Consider the following 16,662-nt stretch of genomic DNA (forward strand, 5'->3'; position numbering starts at 1 on the left):
GCGTTTCAATAAAAGAGATGTGAAAATTGGTAGCATATCTTGTCTGGCAGTACCCATGGGCAGTATAGCTACTGATCCCTATGTGTCCTCCATTATGTCAAAAAGCGGCACATTTTATACAGATGAAATGTTCGTGACAGCCCAGAAAGCCGAATCCTCCATCAAATAGCATTTAAATGTCAGGATGTGTTTTGCCTCATAAAAAAGTTTTTTTTTAAAACTAAAATAGGCGTTTTTAAAACTAAAACTACACGTTTTAATACATTCTCCAACAAAATTTTAATTCTGCTAGAGCCATATAGCCTATTATTGTTTGTTAAATTGTCATTTAATGATCAATAATGACTGTAATCATATATAATCATATATATATATATATATATATATATATAAAATAGACACTGGGGTGTCAAAATAGCCAGGGATCTTTATTTCAGTACTCGAATGAGAGTTATGGCAAGTTGCCCGGACCAATATGGCGGCGCCGTTGACGTACGATCCAGTGGCCAATGAGGCGTCTGTTAAATGTTGATGCTTGTCAGCGCTTAGAAAAGTAACAGTTATCACCTGATAACGTCGTCTTCGTGCAGCTTCTAAACCGGACTGGACAAAACGTTTATGAATGAATAATAATGTAAAGAAACTTTATTAGCAAATGAATAGTAAATATACTACAGTACTGGTGGGTCGCGCGCCTGCGCTGCAAAGCAGTACCCGGATAATTTAGTTTGTATGACGTAAAATAAGATGGCCGCGCAGTGGTGTTTATCTTATTGATACTCACGCACTGATCACAGACATGAAAAACAGGCATTTAAATGCTCCGCAGTTTATTTTAAGCACGGATTATATTCATATTGTGCTATTCCTCTGATTTTCCTGATTTTTGTTGTGGGCGGAAGGACCGCATTTTGAGGATAGTTTAACATAAACATGGTAAACTGTTGAACCGCTTGCATTAAAGACAACAGTCTCGTTAATCTTCAGATAAAGCTGTAATTCTCTGGTTTAGGTTCACAAGCTTTTGTCTCTATTAATATAGATAAAGTGTAAATGGTTTGTAAAGTAAATGGTTGTAGAATGATTAGTTTCTTGTGCGAGAAGAACTTGTGTAAATTCTAGTCATGCCTGCGATTCACCGTCCATGGTTTGAACATTTGAAAGGATGAATGTTCAGTTTCATTATCATGTTTTATTTGTTTCTTTTCAGTCTGCCAAAGTGGACCGCAGGGAGAGAAGTGAGTCAAGTAGTTCTCACAGCAGAGGTGAGTCTCAGGATCACTAACCCTGACTAGCCGAACATGCAGGAATCATTTTGCTTACAGTGTTTTAAATGTATTAACAGGAAGAGATAACCGGAAGCGGGCAAGGAGCCGAAGCAGGTCGTCCTCATCATCTTCCAGTTCTTCATCTTCCTCCTCTTCGTCATCATCCTCTTCTTCACGCTCTTCTTCCAGCAGTTCATCATCACATAGTAACTCCAGCTCCAGTAACTCAGGTAAATTCAAAATACTATATGTCTTGCTTCACTCCCAAGTGTATAGTCCTTAAAGAGAATTTTTGCAGGTGTAAAACTTCACATACTTCATTAACAGGAAAGAGGAAACCATTTCAATAGATAAAATAAAGATTTATGATGTGGCAAATGAGATGCAAGAAATGTCTATGTGTTTTGTGCTTCTGCTGCCAGATTCTTGCAAAAAGCAAAGCAAATCTTCAAAGAAAGGGAAAGAGAGACATGGCAAAAAGGTATGGTTGAATCTGTACATTTGTGTACTTCGGTCAAGAGCCAGTATTAAAGGACAGTTCTCACAAATGATACAATTCTGTAATTATTTATTATCATTTATTCATCCTCGTTGTTACAAACCTGTATACTGTAATTTTTTTCTGCGGAACACAAAAGCAAGCATTTTAATGTAATTTTTTTATGCAGCTCGACATACAATGACCAGGGACTGTCAAGTTTCAAAATAAGTTTTTTTTTTTTTTTTTTTTTAGAAAGGAAGAAAAGAGAAGATACGCAAGCGAAAGAAGGAAAAGGGACACAAAGAGCAGGACGACAGCTCTGGACCTGTTCAGATTTCAAAGGTGCTCGACTCAAAACCTCATATTTGGCATCATATTTTAGTAATGTGTCTTTTTTTTTTTCTTCTGTAATTTAAAAAAAAAAAGTGATATAACAGAATTTCTGTCATCCCCAGTATCTTAAGGAAAAGAAGAAAAGTGGCAAGTACAGTATGATATCAGGAAAAAAGATTAAAATGAAAGTGAAAAAATCAAAGAAAGACAAGCAGGTGAGTTTTTTTTGTTGGTCATATTACACACCTTGAAAGAAAAGCATGATTAAACATTAGATTTTTAAGAGGACCTATTATGCTCTTTTATATTTTCAACTTTCTATAGAGTGTAATGTTGCTGTTTGAGCATGAAAAAGGTCTGCAAAGCTACAAAGCACTCCACTGTTACAACTGTTTCTGAACTCCTTGAAACGACTCCATTGTAGTCTTGAGTTTCTTCCAGGAAAGAACACATCACAATTTTCCTCATTTAAATAATTCCCACCCAAGGCATTCGGAAAAATGGGACGAGGCCTGGCTGAATTGTGTTAGTTGTGTGTTTAAAACTTACGGTTATTGTAAGGGGTGTGACATTTCCCAAACACGCTCAAATCGGTTTACCAATCACAACACACTGTCCAGCCAACCAATCAGAGCACACTGCGCTTTTCGGAAGAGACAAGAACTAAACAGAGCGTTACTGTTTACAAGCATGAAAAACAACAGTCAAACCAAAATTTATTCATACACCTTCAATATTTCTCACATTATCATAGTTTATTCGCTATAGTTTCGAAAATGGTAATAAAATATGACAAGAAATCAGATCAGTTGCTATTTCACTGGTTTTGTCCATCCTTCTGTTAGACTGCCTCACAAATGAATTAGGTTGAATAGCTGTCATCTGTTAAAGTACACAATTAGATAATACCAATTTAGGTCAACCAATTACTAAGCAATGCTTAATTTTGTTCAGACTGTGGTGTAAAAGGTCACATTAGCAATTAAAGAAAAACACTTAAGCAAAACATGGTCAGGTCAAAGTGTCTGAATAATATTTGGTCCCTAAATTTTTATACATTTTACTGGTAGTCCACTGAATGAAGAAGTTTTGGGTATAATATGTCACAGTTTACTTTATTTTGCTATCCTCACTTACATAAATGAACTATAGTGTCCTGCACCCACTAGAATATATCAAAAAATATAAAAAATGATATCTGGTGTCTGAAGAATTTTTGGTTTGACTGTAGTCTTGTAGACCCTAAAAACGAAATCAAGACTTTGTAAAAGGGCATAATATGGCCTCTTAATTAAAAGAGTGTGCATATATTTACTCTGCTGCTTTTATCTGGTTTTGTTCTCATTTGTGATTCAAATGTAAATCAGATGGACTGTAGCCACGTTAACGGTTGTGCACAGATCTATCATCCATCTGTTTCTTTCCTTTAAAACAGAGGGACAAAAACAGAGCTGAACTGCTGGAGTTCTTAAACTCCACCTTCTGATTCAGTCCAGGCCTGGAACTACAGAACCAGTTTTTTGTTTTTTTTTATTCACCTGACCACCACTCAGGGACAGACCATCTTCAACTATTAATGTTGTTGCCTGATGTTATACATTGACAATTCATTTCCATAAATTCTTCATGTAGATAATTGTTGTCCTTTTTTAATTCCAGGCTGTGTCCTGCAGTACTTATGTTATGTGTCTGATAAACTGTACCCTATGAGAACTGTAGCTTGGGTGTGACATTGTTACATGTTACTGAAATTGTATAAAAAATAAGTATTCTTGTATTCTCATTTTTAAATGCAAAGCTCAAGTGAATAATAATTGAATCAGTAAGGAAATGTTCTGAGAGATGCAGAAAGATGTTATGTGATTGATATATGAACAGTTTGGCCTGATTCACCAGGGAAATGAAGGTTGTATAATATGTCTCAAAGTGAAGCTTCACTCTTTTAAAAAGAAAAAAAAAAACCTTTAAATTTGAAACATCATTGTAATGGTGTTGTTCCAATGGTGTTTCCCTTGTTATCCTCTGATAATCTGCGCATTTACTGTGGTGATCCGCCGAATGCAAAGGCGCCACCAGCGGGTATTGAGAACAGCTTCTGATCTGCCATTGTGAATCATGTGCATCTGATCGTTCTCATGACAATAGGTTATTGTTAAATAAATTGTGTCCTTTATTTTATAGTCTCTCAAAAAGGTTTTGATGCCACATACATCATCAGCATTAGTTAGATTGGCATAGTTTCCAGTAGTTTTATTGGGTTACACTTTATTTTAAGGTGTCATTGTTACAGCGTAACTATATATTTAAGTACTGAGTAATATTAAGCAACTACACTTACTATAGTGTAAGGGTAGGATTAGGATTTGGTTGAGGGTTAGTTGCATGTAAGTATGCATAAGTTACTGTTATTACTGTGGTAAGTATATGTAACAAGGACACTGTAAAATAAAGTGTTACCTTTTATATCTGAGGAAGTGTTTGAAGATACATTTATTTGCCACAGGCTTTGTTGCTGCATGAATTAATACACATCAAACAGCATCCCAGCACTCTGTTACACACATTTCTTTGTCGACAGACAAGCTCATTATTTATGCAGAATTTAGCTATAATGTTATATTCATCAGTTATAGTATAGGTATTTAGTTTATAATGCATAGCATTTTCTCACTATTGTCATGTTTGGGGCACACATTCCTGAAGATATTTGAGAAAGTTTGGAATTCAGTTCTGCAGTTACACTGTTATTTTGGTGGTTCCCTTTAGATATTCTGTTGATTATAAGTAACGTTGCACCTACATGTCTACAAACTCATGATGGTTAGGGTAGAATGCCTTTTGGGGGAGCATCAAAATAAAGTATTACCAGTTCCTCCAATTGACAGCTCCCATAACAATGCATTTTAAAACCTCACGAAATACCTTAAAATGTTCTTCAGGCTACTGTTTAATTGCTAATATATTTGCTATTGAAACAGGGCATTGGGGTGGGACAAATTAGAAGATCCTTTTTTTTATGTAACCAAACGTCTTTAGGTCCTTGTTATTGTTAGTCAAAGAGAGAGCATTTTATTTGGCAACATTTGGATATGCCTATGTGTCATCAATATTTTTTTGGTCAGAAGAGAAAACCTGTCCATTTTAAATTATATATATTCAATATATATTCATATATATGAAATTTTGTAACTTTTAGAAGTATACCAGCATGGCCTCCACATTAACTAATGTGCAACATCATGCTTTGAGCAAGGAAAGGTTGGTCAAGGAAAGGTATAATTGTCTTTTACAATAATCAAAAAATGATAAGATACAATAGAGGCATTTGTTAAAAATGTAGGGTTTCGTCACTGTATCGCAGAATCATAAGCTCTTTATTTTTTTTCAGCACAATAAAATGAAAACGTATTGTTTTATAGTGCAACATCCTAAATTAAACAGTTACACTGATTGTGACTCAAATTTAAATGTCTTGCAAACACCTCATTACTTACTCAATTGCACACACATTGTAAGACAACAAGAAATAATCTATAAATCACAAGTATCTGAATGTTTTCGCACAAAATACAGGCCCACTTAGTTTGAAAAAGGGGACGATATTACTAAAAAGTAGACCTGCACTGGAATATATATATATATATATATATATATTTATAAATAAATGTGAAACAAAGGTCATACAAAAACTTTTTCAAGGGAAAAATTGTATCATTTCAGAATAACAAATTTAATCTAATGGTGAGTGATCAGATAAATATCTCTTATTCTATTTTAAGAATTTATTGCACAAATTCAAAAATAAACAGTCTGGGTTTATGATCTGTAATCCTTGTAAGATTTATTGATTTGTGATGCTTTGCTTATAAGACTTCAGTTTTATTTCCCAACATGAACATGCCTCTTGCCTCCATGCTTAGACCTCGTAATATAAACACACTGAAAGTGAAGGTGATGCTGGAAATATCAGCCAGTCGTTGATTTGGACCAGATCCCGCTGAATCCCACTCAAGCTTTACCATTGATTCCCTTGTGCCGGATCTCTGGCATGCTCCACACGCGCTGCGCTTTCTCCGCTGTCAGGCTAAGGCCCTTCTCAACATCCTCACTCACAGTCTTGACGTCCATGCCATCTTCCTCTGAGCCGTAACTGCTCGATTTCAGTCCCAAGGTGCTGCCAAAAGGGTTGATCCGCACGCGAGACTTGAAGTTCATCAGCGACAGGCTTATGGAGCGTCTGTTGTTCCACTGGTGGGTCAGACGCTGAGCCTCCTGCTCCTCATGAACGCGCTCAAGTGTTTCCACAAGCACAGAACGGAAGAGTCCGGAAACCTCTTGCACCTCAGGTTCATTCTCCATCAACACCTGCCGAAACCTGCGAAGAGAGGAAGGTTTTATAACACTTTTGTCCAAGGAGATTCATGTCATTGAAAACGTTTATTTCAAGATGTGTAGTATTACTAACCATGATGCTCAGTCCAACAAAGTGCATTTATTGTAACTAAGCTGTTAAACATCTCTTTCTAAAATCTGTGTTTTGTAACCTGTGCTGAAGTAAATGTTGTTGCTTATTTTTGTGAGCGTAATACCCTAAGATTTCGAAGAAACGTGCCAGACAACACGACTTGCGTCTCCACAAGGATCCTAGGAGATCCTGTTTCTGTCTCAGAGTAAAACATAAATAGGTAATTGTGAGATAAAGTCACATTATGACATATAAAGTCATTATTATGAAAAACAAAGTTGCAACTGCTTATATATAAAGTGACAATGTGAGATATAAAGCTGCAATTGGAAGCTATTATGTTGCAATTGTGAGATTTGAGGTTGAAATCAAAGCAAGAATCAAAGCAACAATTATGAGATTTAAAGGCACATTATGAGATATAGAGTAAGTTACAAGAAACAAAGTCACAATTGTGAGATATAAAGTCACAGTTTGAAAATATAGTCACAATTGCAATATATATAGGCACATTATGAGATGTAAAGCCAGAATTAAGATAATAAAGTTACAACTGCGGCATATAAAGTCATTGTGAAATATAAATGCAATTGGAAGATATAAAGTAGCAATATATATCTCCATTATGAAATTGCAAGCATAAAGTTGCAATTGGAAGACAAAAAGCTGCGAGATTTAAAGTCACGTTGAGAGACTGCGATTGATTTCAGTCCCAAGGTGCTGCCAAAAGGGTTGATCCGCACGCGAGACTTGAAGTTCATCAGCGACAGGCTTATGGAGCATCTGTTGTTCCACTGGTGGGTCATAATAGTCTATCTTGCCCATGTTAATTGCCACCTGTGGTCCCAATGGGAGCAGAACAAAAGCCCTTGACTCAAACACCGCCTCTCAAGACCTGCGCTCTCCTGCTCCACAGACTAAGATGTTCTTAGGGAGTCTTAAAATAGGTTTCCAAGTAAGGTTCTTCTTTCCAACTAAATCAATGAATCAGTGTTTTCTTAATCTTCCTTCTCATTCTTTCATTAATCATTACAGTCCTCTAAAATCTCTCACATGACTAGATCATCCTTCTACGCTTCTTCAAAAAACAGTATTCTCTGACAAAGTTGTAGGAATAACTTAAAAGATTTCAAGGACAGTTTGCTTGAAACTGAAAATTCTGTCAATATTTACTCAACCTTACGTTGTTCCAAACCTGTATGCATTTATTTGCACACTACACTACATCTACAGTTCAGTGATCACATGCTGTCAAACTCCAAAAGCTACTCACAAAAATTCACCATGAAAGTAGTCCAAACCTTCTAAAGCCATGCAATAATTTTCTGAGAGGAACAGTCAGTCGAGTCACTTTTATTTATATAGCATTTTATACAATACTTTTTCACAGCTTTACAGTGATAAACATGATATATGAATCAATGATGCAAAAATAACTAAATTCTGCTGTAAAGCAGCTCTGAAAAGACAATAATAAACAGTCATTATTCAGGTGAAATCAGTTTAGTGTTGATTCAGTTTGGTTCAATAACTGTAAAGAAGACTTGGAATGTAGCGCACAATTCAGATGGTGCTTTCACAATGCTTTTTGTCCTTTTTAACCCTTAAATGCTTGAATGTTTCGCCAATCATTATTACATAGTCGGGTCTTTAGTGACCCAGATCTACAGTATATCTAACCTACCTGTCGCAATAATATAAAACTCTCCTGATATTAGGATAACAATTACAGAAGAATAAAATAAAGCATATTTTGTTACCTTAAGGAGCTTTGAAGGGTTTGCGGTTCCAAACCTGTATGACTTTTCTTCCTCCGGAGAAAACAAATATATTTTGAAGAATGTTGGTAACTGAACCACTTTGGTTACAACTTACAATGGACTTCCATTGTATGGACAAAAAAAAAAAATTCTCAAAATATCTTATGTTTCACAGAAGAAAAAAAGTCATAAAGGTTTGGAGCGACAAAGGAAATGATGACAGAATTTTCAATTCTGGGTGTTGTTTTTAAGTGAAGGGGGCTAAACAAAAAATTTACTGTTTTATATGCTGTTGCCACCCGAACAGAAAGGAACAGCGTCAGTTGGGGCTTATCTGAATCTGTCAAGGTGTGTATCCCGTGAGGCCTGTGTGTGATTTACAATTATCACTTCAGCAGGTTAGAGCTATACTTAGCTCACCTATAGAAAAAAGCATAGCAGTCTTTGTGCACTTCCTAGTAGAGACATCACAAAGACGGCTTAGTAAACTAATTACCCAGATCAACCTCTCCTGAACCTGCAGTGACGAACATCCTCATGTTGAAAACAAAAGGTGTAATATGGAGCGTTTAACCCATCTGTCTCACCTTTGTATTGCAGGTCCGCAGTATGCTGGTGGTACTTTGCTACACAGGTCCTCCAGGCCCAGTTTCTCTCCTTGGCTGATGTCATATGAGGTGCGTGGGGCGCTCATGAGCCAGCTGTAGTCCACGCCGCTCTTCAGCCTCCGGTATTCATTGTCTCTCTCCCGCTGCAGCCTCTCGGCCTCCTTCATCTGCCAGCTCAGTTCCAGCATCAGCGTGTCCACAACTACTTCAGACGGCTCACGCCGCGGGCTCCGATTGTACGGCTCGTTCCAGCTGAACCACGACATGCTCACTCGGTCACCAGCCCTCTACTGCTCACTTTTACTGTTACCTGTAGGGGTGCAGTAAAAGTTGACCTGGTTGCATAAAACAAGAGTAATTTAACCCTTAAGTTGTGTTCTGGTCATTTTGACCCAGAGACAATTTTCCTTTTCCCTTGAAAATGTTGGTTAATGTTATCGCATTGAACTAAAAAACGCTCACAATTTTAGTACCGTGTTACACTTTTGATGTTCCAGTTCAAAACTAGCCTGGCCTACGAAAAAAATAAAAAAACAATTGCGGTAGCCTAACACTTTAGTTTAGGGTCCAATTCTCACATGATTGCTTATTAGCATGCATATTGTTAGGATATTGGCTGTTTATTAGTATCTCTAAAGTACATATTATTGTATTATTCTGTATGATAATATTTTACATCCCTTAATATACCCAATAGCCTACATATTAACTGTAAGAACCAAGGCTAGAACAAAGCTGTGAGGGTTGAATGAAGGAGAAGGTAGAGGACCCAGTTGCAGAAACGAGAGCGCAGTCATGGAATACACTTAATGTCTCATTTAATTAGTTCAGAAAGTAATACCAAAACAGAATCTCCAAATGTTCCAAGGAATCAATACAAAAAATTCAAAAGAGGGTCTGCAAACAAAGGGTAAATGATGTTTCCCAAAAGGTAAATCAAAAAACTTTATTGGGAAAAAATAACAGGAGGGCTTTACCAAAATACTGGAGAGGTTGGTCTCAACACTTTGTCAACATTGGTCTCAGTGACCCAACACTGAGTGAGGAACAGAGCAACACTCACAGGAAATGAGGCACAGGTGAGAACAATAGCACATGATAAAATGGCGGGGAACTGAAATGAAACACAATGAGGGCCTCTAGTGGCCAAAACTAGTCCATAAACCTAACACTTAACTACCTTACTATCTATTAGTAAGTAGTAATTAGGAGTTTATTGAGGCAAAAGTCGTAGTTAATAGTTGGTAAATATAGTGAGAATTGGATCCTAATCTAAAGTGTGACCAAAAGGTCTTATAAATCTCTCATTATGCTTTGTTATTGCCAAATATTGGATTCAATCTTTTTATCAACTTTTTTGAGTTAGGACAGGTTTTGAACTGGTTGATCCGATGTTTCATTGATCTGAGCTTATGCACCTCAGTGTTTGAGTGAAAGTTCACTCAAGCTTATTCACCTAAAAAAAAATAATAATAATTCAGATCAACGAAGCCTACGATCAATCAGTTCTAAAAAGAAATACAAAATATGTGCTAATTGAAAGAAAACAAGTTGACAACAAGATTGAATCTGGTGTTTGGTGATAATGAGAGATTTACAAGCAATTTAAAAGCCAGTCATTTTTGACTGAAAATGTTGAAATGTTTTGTGTAAAATAGATGGTGGGACTCTGGCCTTTTCTTTTTAATTTCACCTTGAAATTTGTCCTAAAGTGGTTGAGAATGGAAAAATGTTGAAAAACAAATTGAGAAGAATCCTGAACTCTGCATTTTTCCATTCTCAAGCACAATAGGACACATTTCCAAGCCTAAACCTTCAGACAGACAAACCTCTCGGGTCATTTCATCCACATAATTTGTTTTGATGTGAATTTGTAAAGGACGCTGAACTAGATTTTACCAGACATCAGGTGGTGACCAAACATGGTAGATATTAAGTGTACAAAAGTAAACGTAAGTTCTTAAATTCAAAAATTGATTGATATTCCTTATCAAACTACATGGAAAATGGTAAACTTGATAAAGAAAACATTTAACAAGTGTCCCTTGAATTTCAATGTTTTCATGCTCTTAGCTCTTAGGCTGAGGGCATGTCACATGGTCAGGTTGCTCTAGGTAATTTGGCTAGCTTTACCGAGTGATTTTGGGCCAAAATACTGACGCACAGAATAAGATGTTAACAACAAAAGATACAAAGAATGTTCTCCCTCCCTTTTAAACCTATATCTTTCTATTCTTGGTTGCTATTAGTTGCATTTTATTAGTTGCTTTTAGCCATACCACTACAAAGGATTTACCTCCAAACAATTTTCACTCAGAAATGGCTAATACATTTTCCACAAAAAAATCCACAAAAGGCAAGTAACACATTACATTAAATGTGACATTTTGAAGTAGAAAGACTGAATAGTATTTAAATCGTACTCCATTAATCTTTTTTATTTATCTTATCTTAACATCATAAAATTATTATTATTATGTTTACAGAACAGACCATTTGTGGATCATGGCCCATCAGTTGAGAACCACTTTACCACTTTTCTTTTTAAAAATACTAATTTGAATGACACATTTGCGGTTACTGTGCTGTTATAATGAGCATTTGGAATCAAGAGCATGTGGTTCACCCAGAAATGAAGATTCTGTCATCATTTACTCACTCTCACGTCCTTCCAAAACTGTATGACTTTATTTCTTTTGTGGAACACAAAAGAAGATATTTTGAGAAATGTCTCAGTGTTTTGTGTATACAATGGAAGTCAATGGTAACCAAAACTGTTTGATGAGTAAAAACCATGTCATCTGTAAACCTGCATCAAATGGAAGACCAGATCAGAATAAAAGTGCAAAACAGTTATAATTTTAGAGAATGTCAATGCTTTCAGGTACATTAATGTGGAGACAATAGCCATATCCTCACTGACAATTTGATCAAAGCAGTAATTTTATAAGTAAATGTATTATGTGATCCATCAAAAAGAGACTATTGTGGCTTAAATGCTGAAATGAAAAACATTTTAAGCTTCTAAACTAAAAGTAATATCATCAATGTCCACCTGAGAACAGTAACATCACTGTAAATCACTGCCAATGATTCTCAAAATGCAAAGTTTGTCATCTCAAAACGTGTTGAATTCATTACTCTTGTGTTTTTCTTTCTCTTTGTCCACCCACCCACTCCTCCGCCATTCTCTTTTGCTATCTCCTCTTTATTAATTTCCCATTTGCTCGTTCTCCTTACCTTGATAAGTGATCCAGTTGTCTTGTAGGGCTTGTAGTTGTGCAATGGCCCAGGTCACATTTCCTCTTTGAGATTGCTCTGAAGTGCCTTTATGTTTTCGGTTGCTATAGCGATGCTCCCAAAGCCTATTCTGCCAAATGCATCATCAGCTGAAAGGCAGCAGACGGGATGGGAGGGCAGAAGAGAGGGGGAGGACGGGTCATGCGCTGCATAAACAGATTATGAGCGTATGTGGGCTACGAGGTCATGTGACTAAGACGACTAATCTTGTTAAAAAGCTTTATTCTCTTTTTTATTCATTGTGATCAGCATTTACAGAAAGCCAACCTCCTGTAAACAAGCTCATCTGAACCATTGTAGTGTTTTTATAGCTTAGTGAGAAATGACATTAAAACGGCAATTTTAAAAATCTGATGATCATGATATTCAGCATGATTTGAGAATGTTCCAAAAAATGATGAGCCTGAATGCAAGCCAGCAAGAGTTCACATGCTGCTAACAAAAATATGTTCTAAGAGAGTTGTCGTTAAGAGGATAGTTCACCCCCAAATTAAAATGCTGTCATCGTTTACTCACCCTCATGTCATTCGAAACCAGTAAGACTTACGTTCAATTTTTTTTATGAAATCTGAGAGCTTTGTGTTCCTCCATTGACAGTCTAAGCAACTACCTCTTTGATGCTTAAAAAAGTTCATAAAAAGATCATAAAACTAATCCAAATGAATTGAGCGGTTTACTCCAAATTTTCTGAAGAGAAAAGAAGATTTACATGTTGAACAGATTGAATTTAAGCTTTTATTCACTTATAAACACTGATTAATGAAGAACCTCAAATGAATTTGCTTGACGTGCACACTGGAATTTTGAGATCGCAATAGACGTGAAGGACTATAATGCGTAAGAGCTCGCTCAAGTACTGTGGAGCTAAACCATTTAGTACTTTGTAAGTGATCAGCAATATTTTAAAACTGATGCGATGTTTAATAGGGAGCCAGTGCAGTGTTGACAGAACCGGGCTAATATGGTCACACTTCATGGTCATACTTAAGCAACACAATTGCTATACATTTTGTCCAAACTTAATTTGATTGTGTTCAATCTGCTTAAATATGTAATTTAAGTTTACTCAATCTGTTTGTGTTGGATTACATGAATGATTTGTGTTGCATTAACTGAAACTGGGCGGTGCTTGTTAGTTCCCAGCATGCTTTGCTGAATTAAGAGAGAATAAATGTTGAAATAAAGTGTTTTTTATGTGTTTTTGAGAAAATGAGGAAAAGGGAAGACTTGATAGTGTGTAATTGTTTTTAATGTTCAATTACATTGGAATTATTAGGACCATTTAAATTACAGTGGGTTACCATTGTGGAGAAGAGGATCATTTGGTTAGGATGTGGACTGATTCAAATAAGTTTATCTCTTGTGACTGAAGGAACATATACATTTTAGCATTTAATATGTTATGAAGTGCTATTAATAGCTAACAGTTTAGAAATTCATTTGAGAAATCATGTAAATCCTACACACTTTTATTTTTCAGTGCAGTTTTAAATAAACTAAAGCATGTTCACTAAACGTAACCGGTTTAAGTTACAGGGAAGCAATTCCATTGACTTGGTTGGACGTTTACTATTTCACATAGATTCTTTCTCATTCAGTTGTGTTGTCACAACACAAGGAGCTTACACAGATTCAAAAAATAACATAATGTTAATAAAAAATAATTTGCTTGTGTGGAACCACTGTCCATAATTGAATTAAGTTAGTTTAAAGAGTAATTTTTTTGAGTGCAAGAACCAACCTCATTGGTTGCTGAAGCTCAAACATGCTGCGTAACACGAGAATGAACCTCATTGGCTCTCACACATTAAGCAAAGATGCTTGAGCTTCCGTTTACTACAACTAATGTGTGTAGTAATCAATGTTTATATGTTAATAAAATACTAAATTCAATCTGTTCATCATATGAATTGATTGTGTCCCTTCAGAAAATTTTGGACTAAACCACTCAATTCATATGGATTAGTTTCACAATCTCTTTATAAACTTTAAACTTTTTTTTTTTTTCTGAATGTTCTCTGTTATATAATTTTACAAACATTAAGGGAATGACACTTTTGAATGAACATTCGGAAACAAGCTAGTCATTTTAACAAAACATTTGTCAAACGTTCATGAACTATGTATATATTTGTTGCTAACTTTTGAGAACATTATAAAAGACAAAGTAACTCAGAACGAACATTCTATTAAAGTTACTGGAAGAATGTTTGTTCATAACTTGAGAACCTTACTAGAACATTCACTGATAGCTGATTTTGCTTATTTCATTAGAGGCCTAAAAATGGTGTTAGCCTATATTTCTTATAAATTTTACATACCAATTGTACATCTTTTCTTTGTCAACATTTTTTAAATCCGAAAAAATAGGTTTTCAGGTTTAAATAATAATAATAATAAAAAAAAAATTAAAAGTCCCAGATTTTCAATATGATGCTATTTTATTTGTTATTATCAGTGGTCATTAGTATACAATATGTTGGTATTTCTAATGTGTTTTCCACCATATAACAGATATTGGCACAGACGTGTTTTCAGTGAACTATCAGCTCGGCAGAGGACTGGAGGACAACAGATGGAAAGAGTTTAATCCAAGCAGATGTCTCAGCTTTAGCAGTAAAACCATGCTTAGCCTACGCTCAAACACTGTACGCTCACACAGCATGCCAATGGTCCATTATGTCTGCAAATATCTCATACTTTCAAAACCAATTTGATTGGCTTCATCAGCTTTTCAGTGGTAATTTTTAGTGACCTTTTCTGCAGGTTACACCGTTACGCCAGTAGGTGGCGACAATTAAGTGACTCTATAAATCATAATCATTCACTCAAACAATTCGAAATACAAAACGAAATACTGTGTTGCTCAGAGACTCAGCGGTGGATTATGTTGCTTAGTTTGTTAGTAATTTCGAAAGTAACAGTACTGTTCAATATGAAAACTACTTTGAGCCGTTGTTAAAAGCAATGTTTCTGCCTGCACAAGCCGAATCAGGGTTGTATTCGGATAAACAGCATGTAGCCTATATTGCTAGTGTGAAAGGCCTTGCTCAATTCACATAATTTTCAAATAAGACAAAGACTAACTCCAGTCTGAGTTTTGTTATTGATTCATTTCCTGTTTCCAACCTCAGACCCTTCACTAAATCAATAGTTCTCATATCACAACTTCAAATTGCCTCTCCCTTCTAAATGACTGACAGTTTATCTCTCAGCAAAGTAAATTTGCTGTGAGCTTTCTAATCAAATACCCTTAATATAATGTATTCATAGGCCTAGGTGTTTATTCATAAAAGCTTCCCCGTCTTCCCTTTACAATTTACTACCTCTTAAAGCGCTTATACTGTTATAACGTTCAACCGTAGGATTACCTGCCAGCCATTACAGCAAAGCCCACATGAGAATTTTTCTTTTCTTTTCTTTTTTTGACCTTCTCACCACTAGAGGGAGACTTTGACCACTGTTATTACTACATCAACTTGTGGTTCCAGACCTTTATAGGCTACTGTAGGTTTTTAAGTGAGAAAATAAATCAATATGTTGTGGAGTGACACAGGATGTCAGGCACAGGGACTTCTAGGGACAAACTTTTACAGTTTGTAAATGCAAATTATAAGGTGCCTTATTATAATTATTATAATTTAAACAATATTTACTGTAAAAGTGCATGTATTGTCATGTAAAAAAATAATATTATATAAAAATAATAATAATAATAATAACAAAATATTTGGTTGTCCTGTTAAATCTAATAAAAAAAAATGCCTTATGATAAGGTAACCAGTAACAGCTGCCAGTTAGAGAGAGAGAGAGAGAGAGAGAGAGAGAGAGAGAGAGAGAGAGAGAGAGAGAGAGAGAGAGAGAGAGAGAGCGAGCGCTAAAACTGATTCACTATTTGACATCATTAAAGATTTCCTCACTGCAAACTGCCAGTTAGTGATCAAACTGAACCACTTGTTAGTGGGAAAATTTTTATACGCGTGTGCGTCAGCATGTCTCACTACGGAAGAGTGCATTCAGGGAATTTCCCCAAAAGAGGAACACAGACAGGAGGAGGCACATCACATGATCGGTGTGAGTGTGACTATGATTCAGACGTATCAAGTGCCTGTATCAAATAGCAACAAAGTGACCGTGCTGCGTCTACTTTACTCTTATATCAAGATCTGAAAGTCATTGAAGAAATCTGCCTAGTCATCCTCCTAGTGTCTTTTTGTTAAACAGTTCTGACGTATTGAAGTTATAATGAGCCTTTTCCTGACCTTTCTACTGTGAGGTTTAGAAGAAATTATTAGAGACGCAAGAGCTTTTCTCATTTATAAACTTGAAATTGTTTGAGAAAACCAGTTTCATTGCCATAATGAAATAGCATAATAATTATTATAACAACATAATTATTCACATTAACAGCATGTAAATAAAAATAAGTATAAGCCTATATAAAATA

The 16,662-nt window shown here is 35.7% G+C and overlaps 2 protein-coding genes across 3 annotated transcripts; one reads left to right on the forward strand and one right to left on the reverse strand.

The window, feature by feature from the left end:
* The first annotated feature begins 697 nt into the window (after window positions 1-697).
* LOC307168162 (uncharacterized protein) lies at window positions 698-4,522 on the forward strand. The gene is made up of 7 exons (XM_079887810.1): window positions 698-936; window positions 1,211-1,265; window positions 1,346-1,498; window positions 1,691-1,749; window positions 2,002-2,091; window positions 2,205-2,297; window positions 3,518-4,522. Exons 1-7 carry the CDS (start codon window positions 934-936, stop codon window positions 3,566-3,568), a joined length of 504 nt encoding a protein of 167 aa, XP_079743936.1. The 5' UTR covers window positions 698-933; the 3' UTR covers window positions 3,569-4,522.
* A 1,272-nt stretch (window positions 4,523-5,794) lies between these two features.
* rd3 (retinal degeneration 3, GUCY2D regulator) lies at window positions 5,795-12,330 on the reverse strand. 2 transcript variants are annotated; one of them, XM_079887808.1, is made up of 3 exons: window positions 12,156-12,330; window positions 8,895-9,225; window positions 5,795-6,457 (listed from the first exon to the last, which is right to left on the reverse strand). In XM_079887808.1, exons 2-3 carry the CDS (start codon window positions 9,179-9,181, stop codon window positions 6,091-6,093), a joined length of 654 nt encoding a protein of 217 aa, XP_079743934.1. In that variant the 5' UTR covers window positions 9,182-9,225; window positions 12,156-12,330; the 3' UTR covers window positions 5,795-6,090. The 2 variants fall into 2 exon arrangements, with proteins under 2 accessions (XP_079743934.1, XP_079743935.1); XM_079887809.1 differs by lacking the exon at window positions 12,156-12,330 and adding an exon at window positions 9,626-9,688 and having other exon boundaries at window positions 5,859-6,457.
* Between the last annotated feature and the right edge of the window lie 4,332 nt (window positions 12,331-16,662).

Source organism: Squalius cephalus (assembly GCF_949319135.1).
Source record: "Squalius cephalus genome assembly, chromosome: 12".
Classification (NCBI taxonomy): domain Eukaryota; kingdom Metazoa; phylum Chordata; class Actinopteri; order Cypriniformes; family Leuciscidae; genus Squalius; species Squalius cephalus.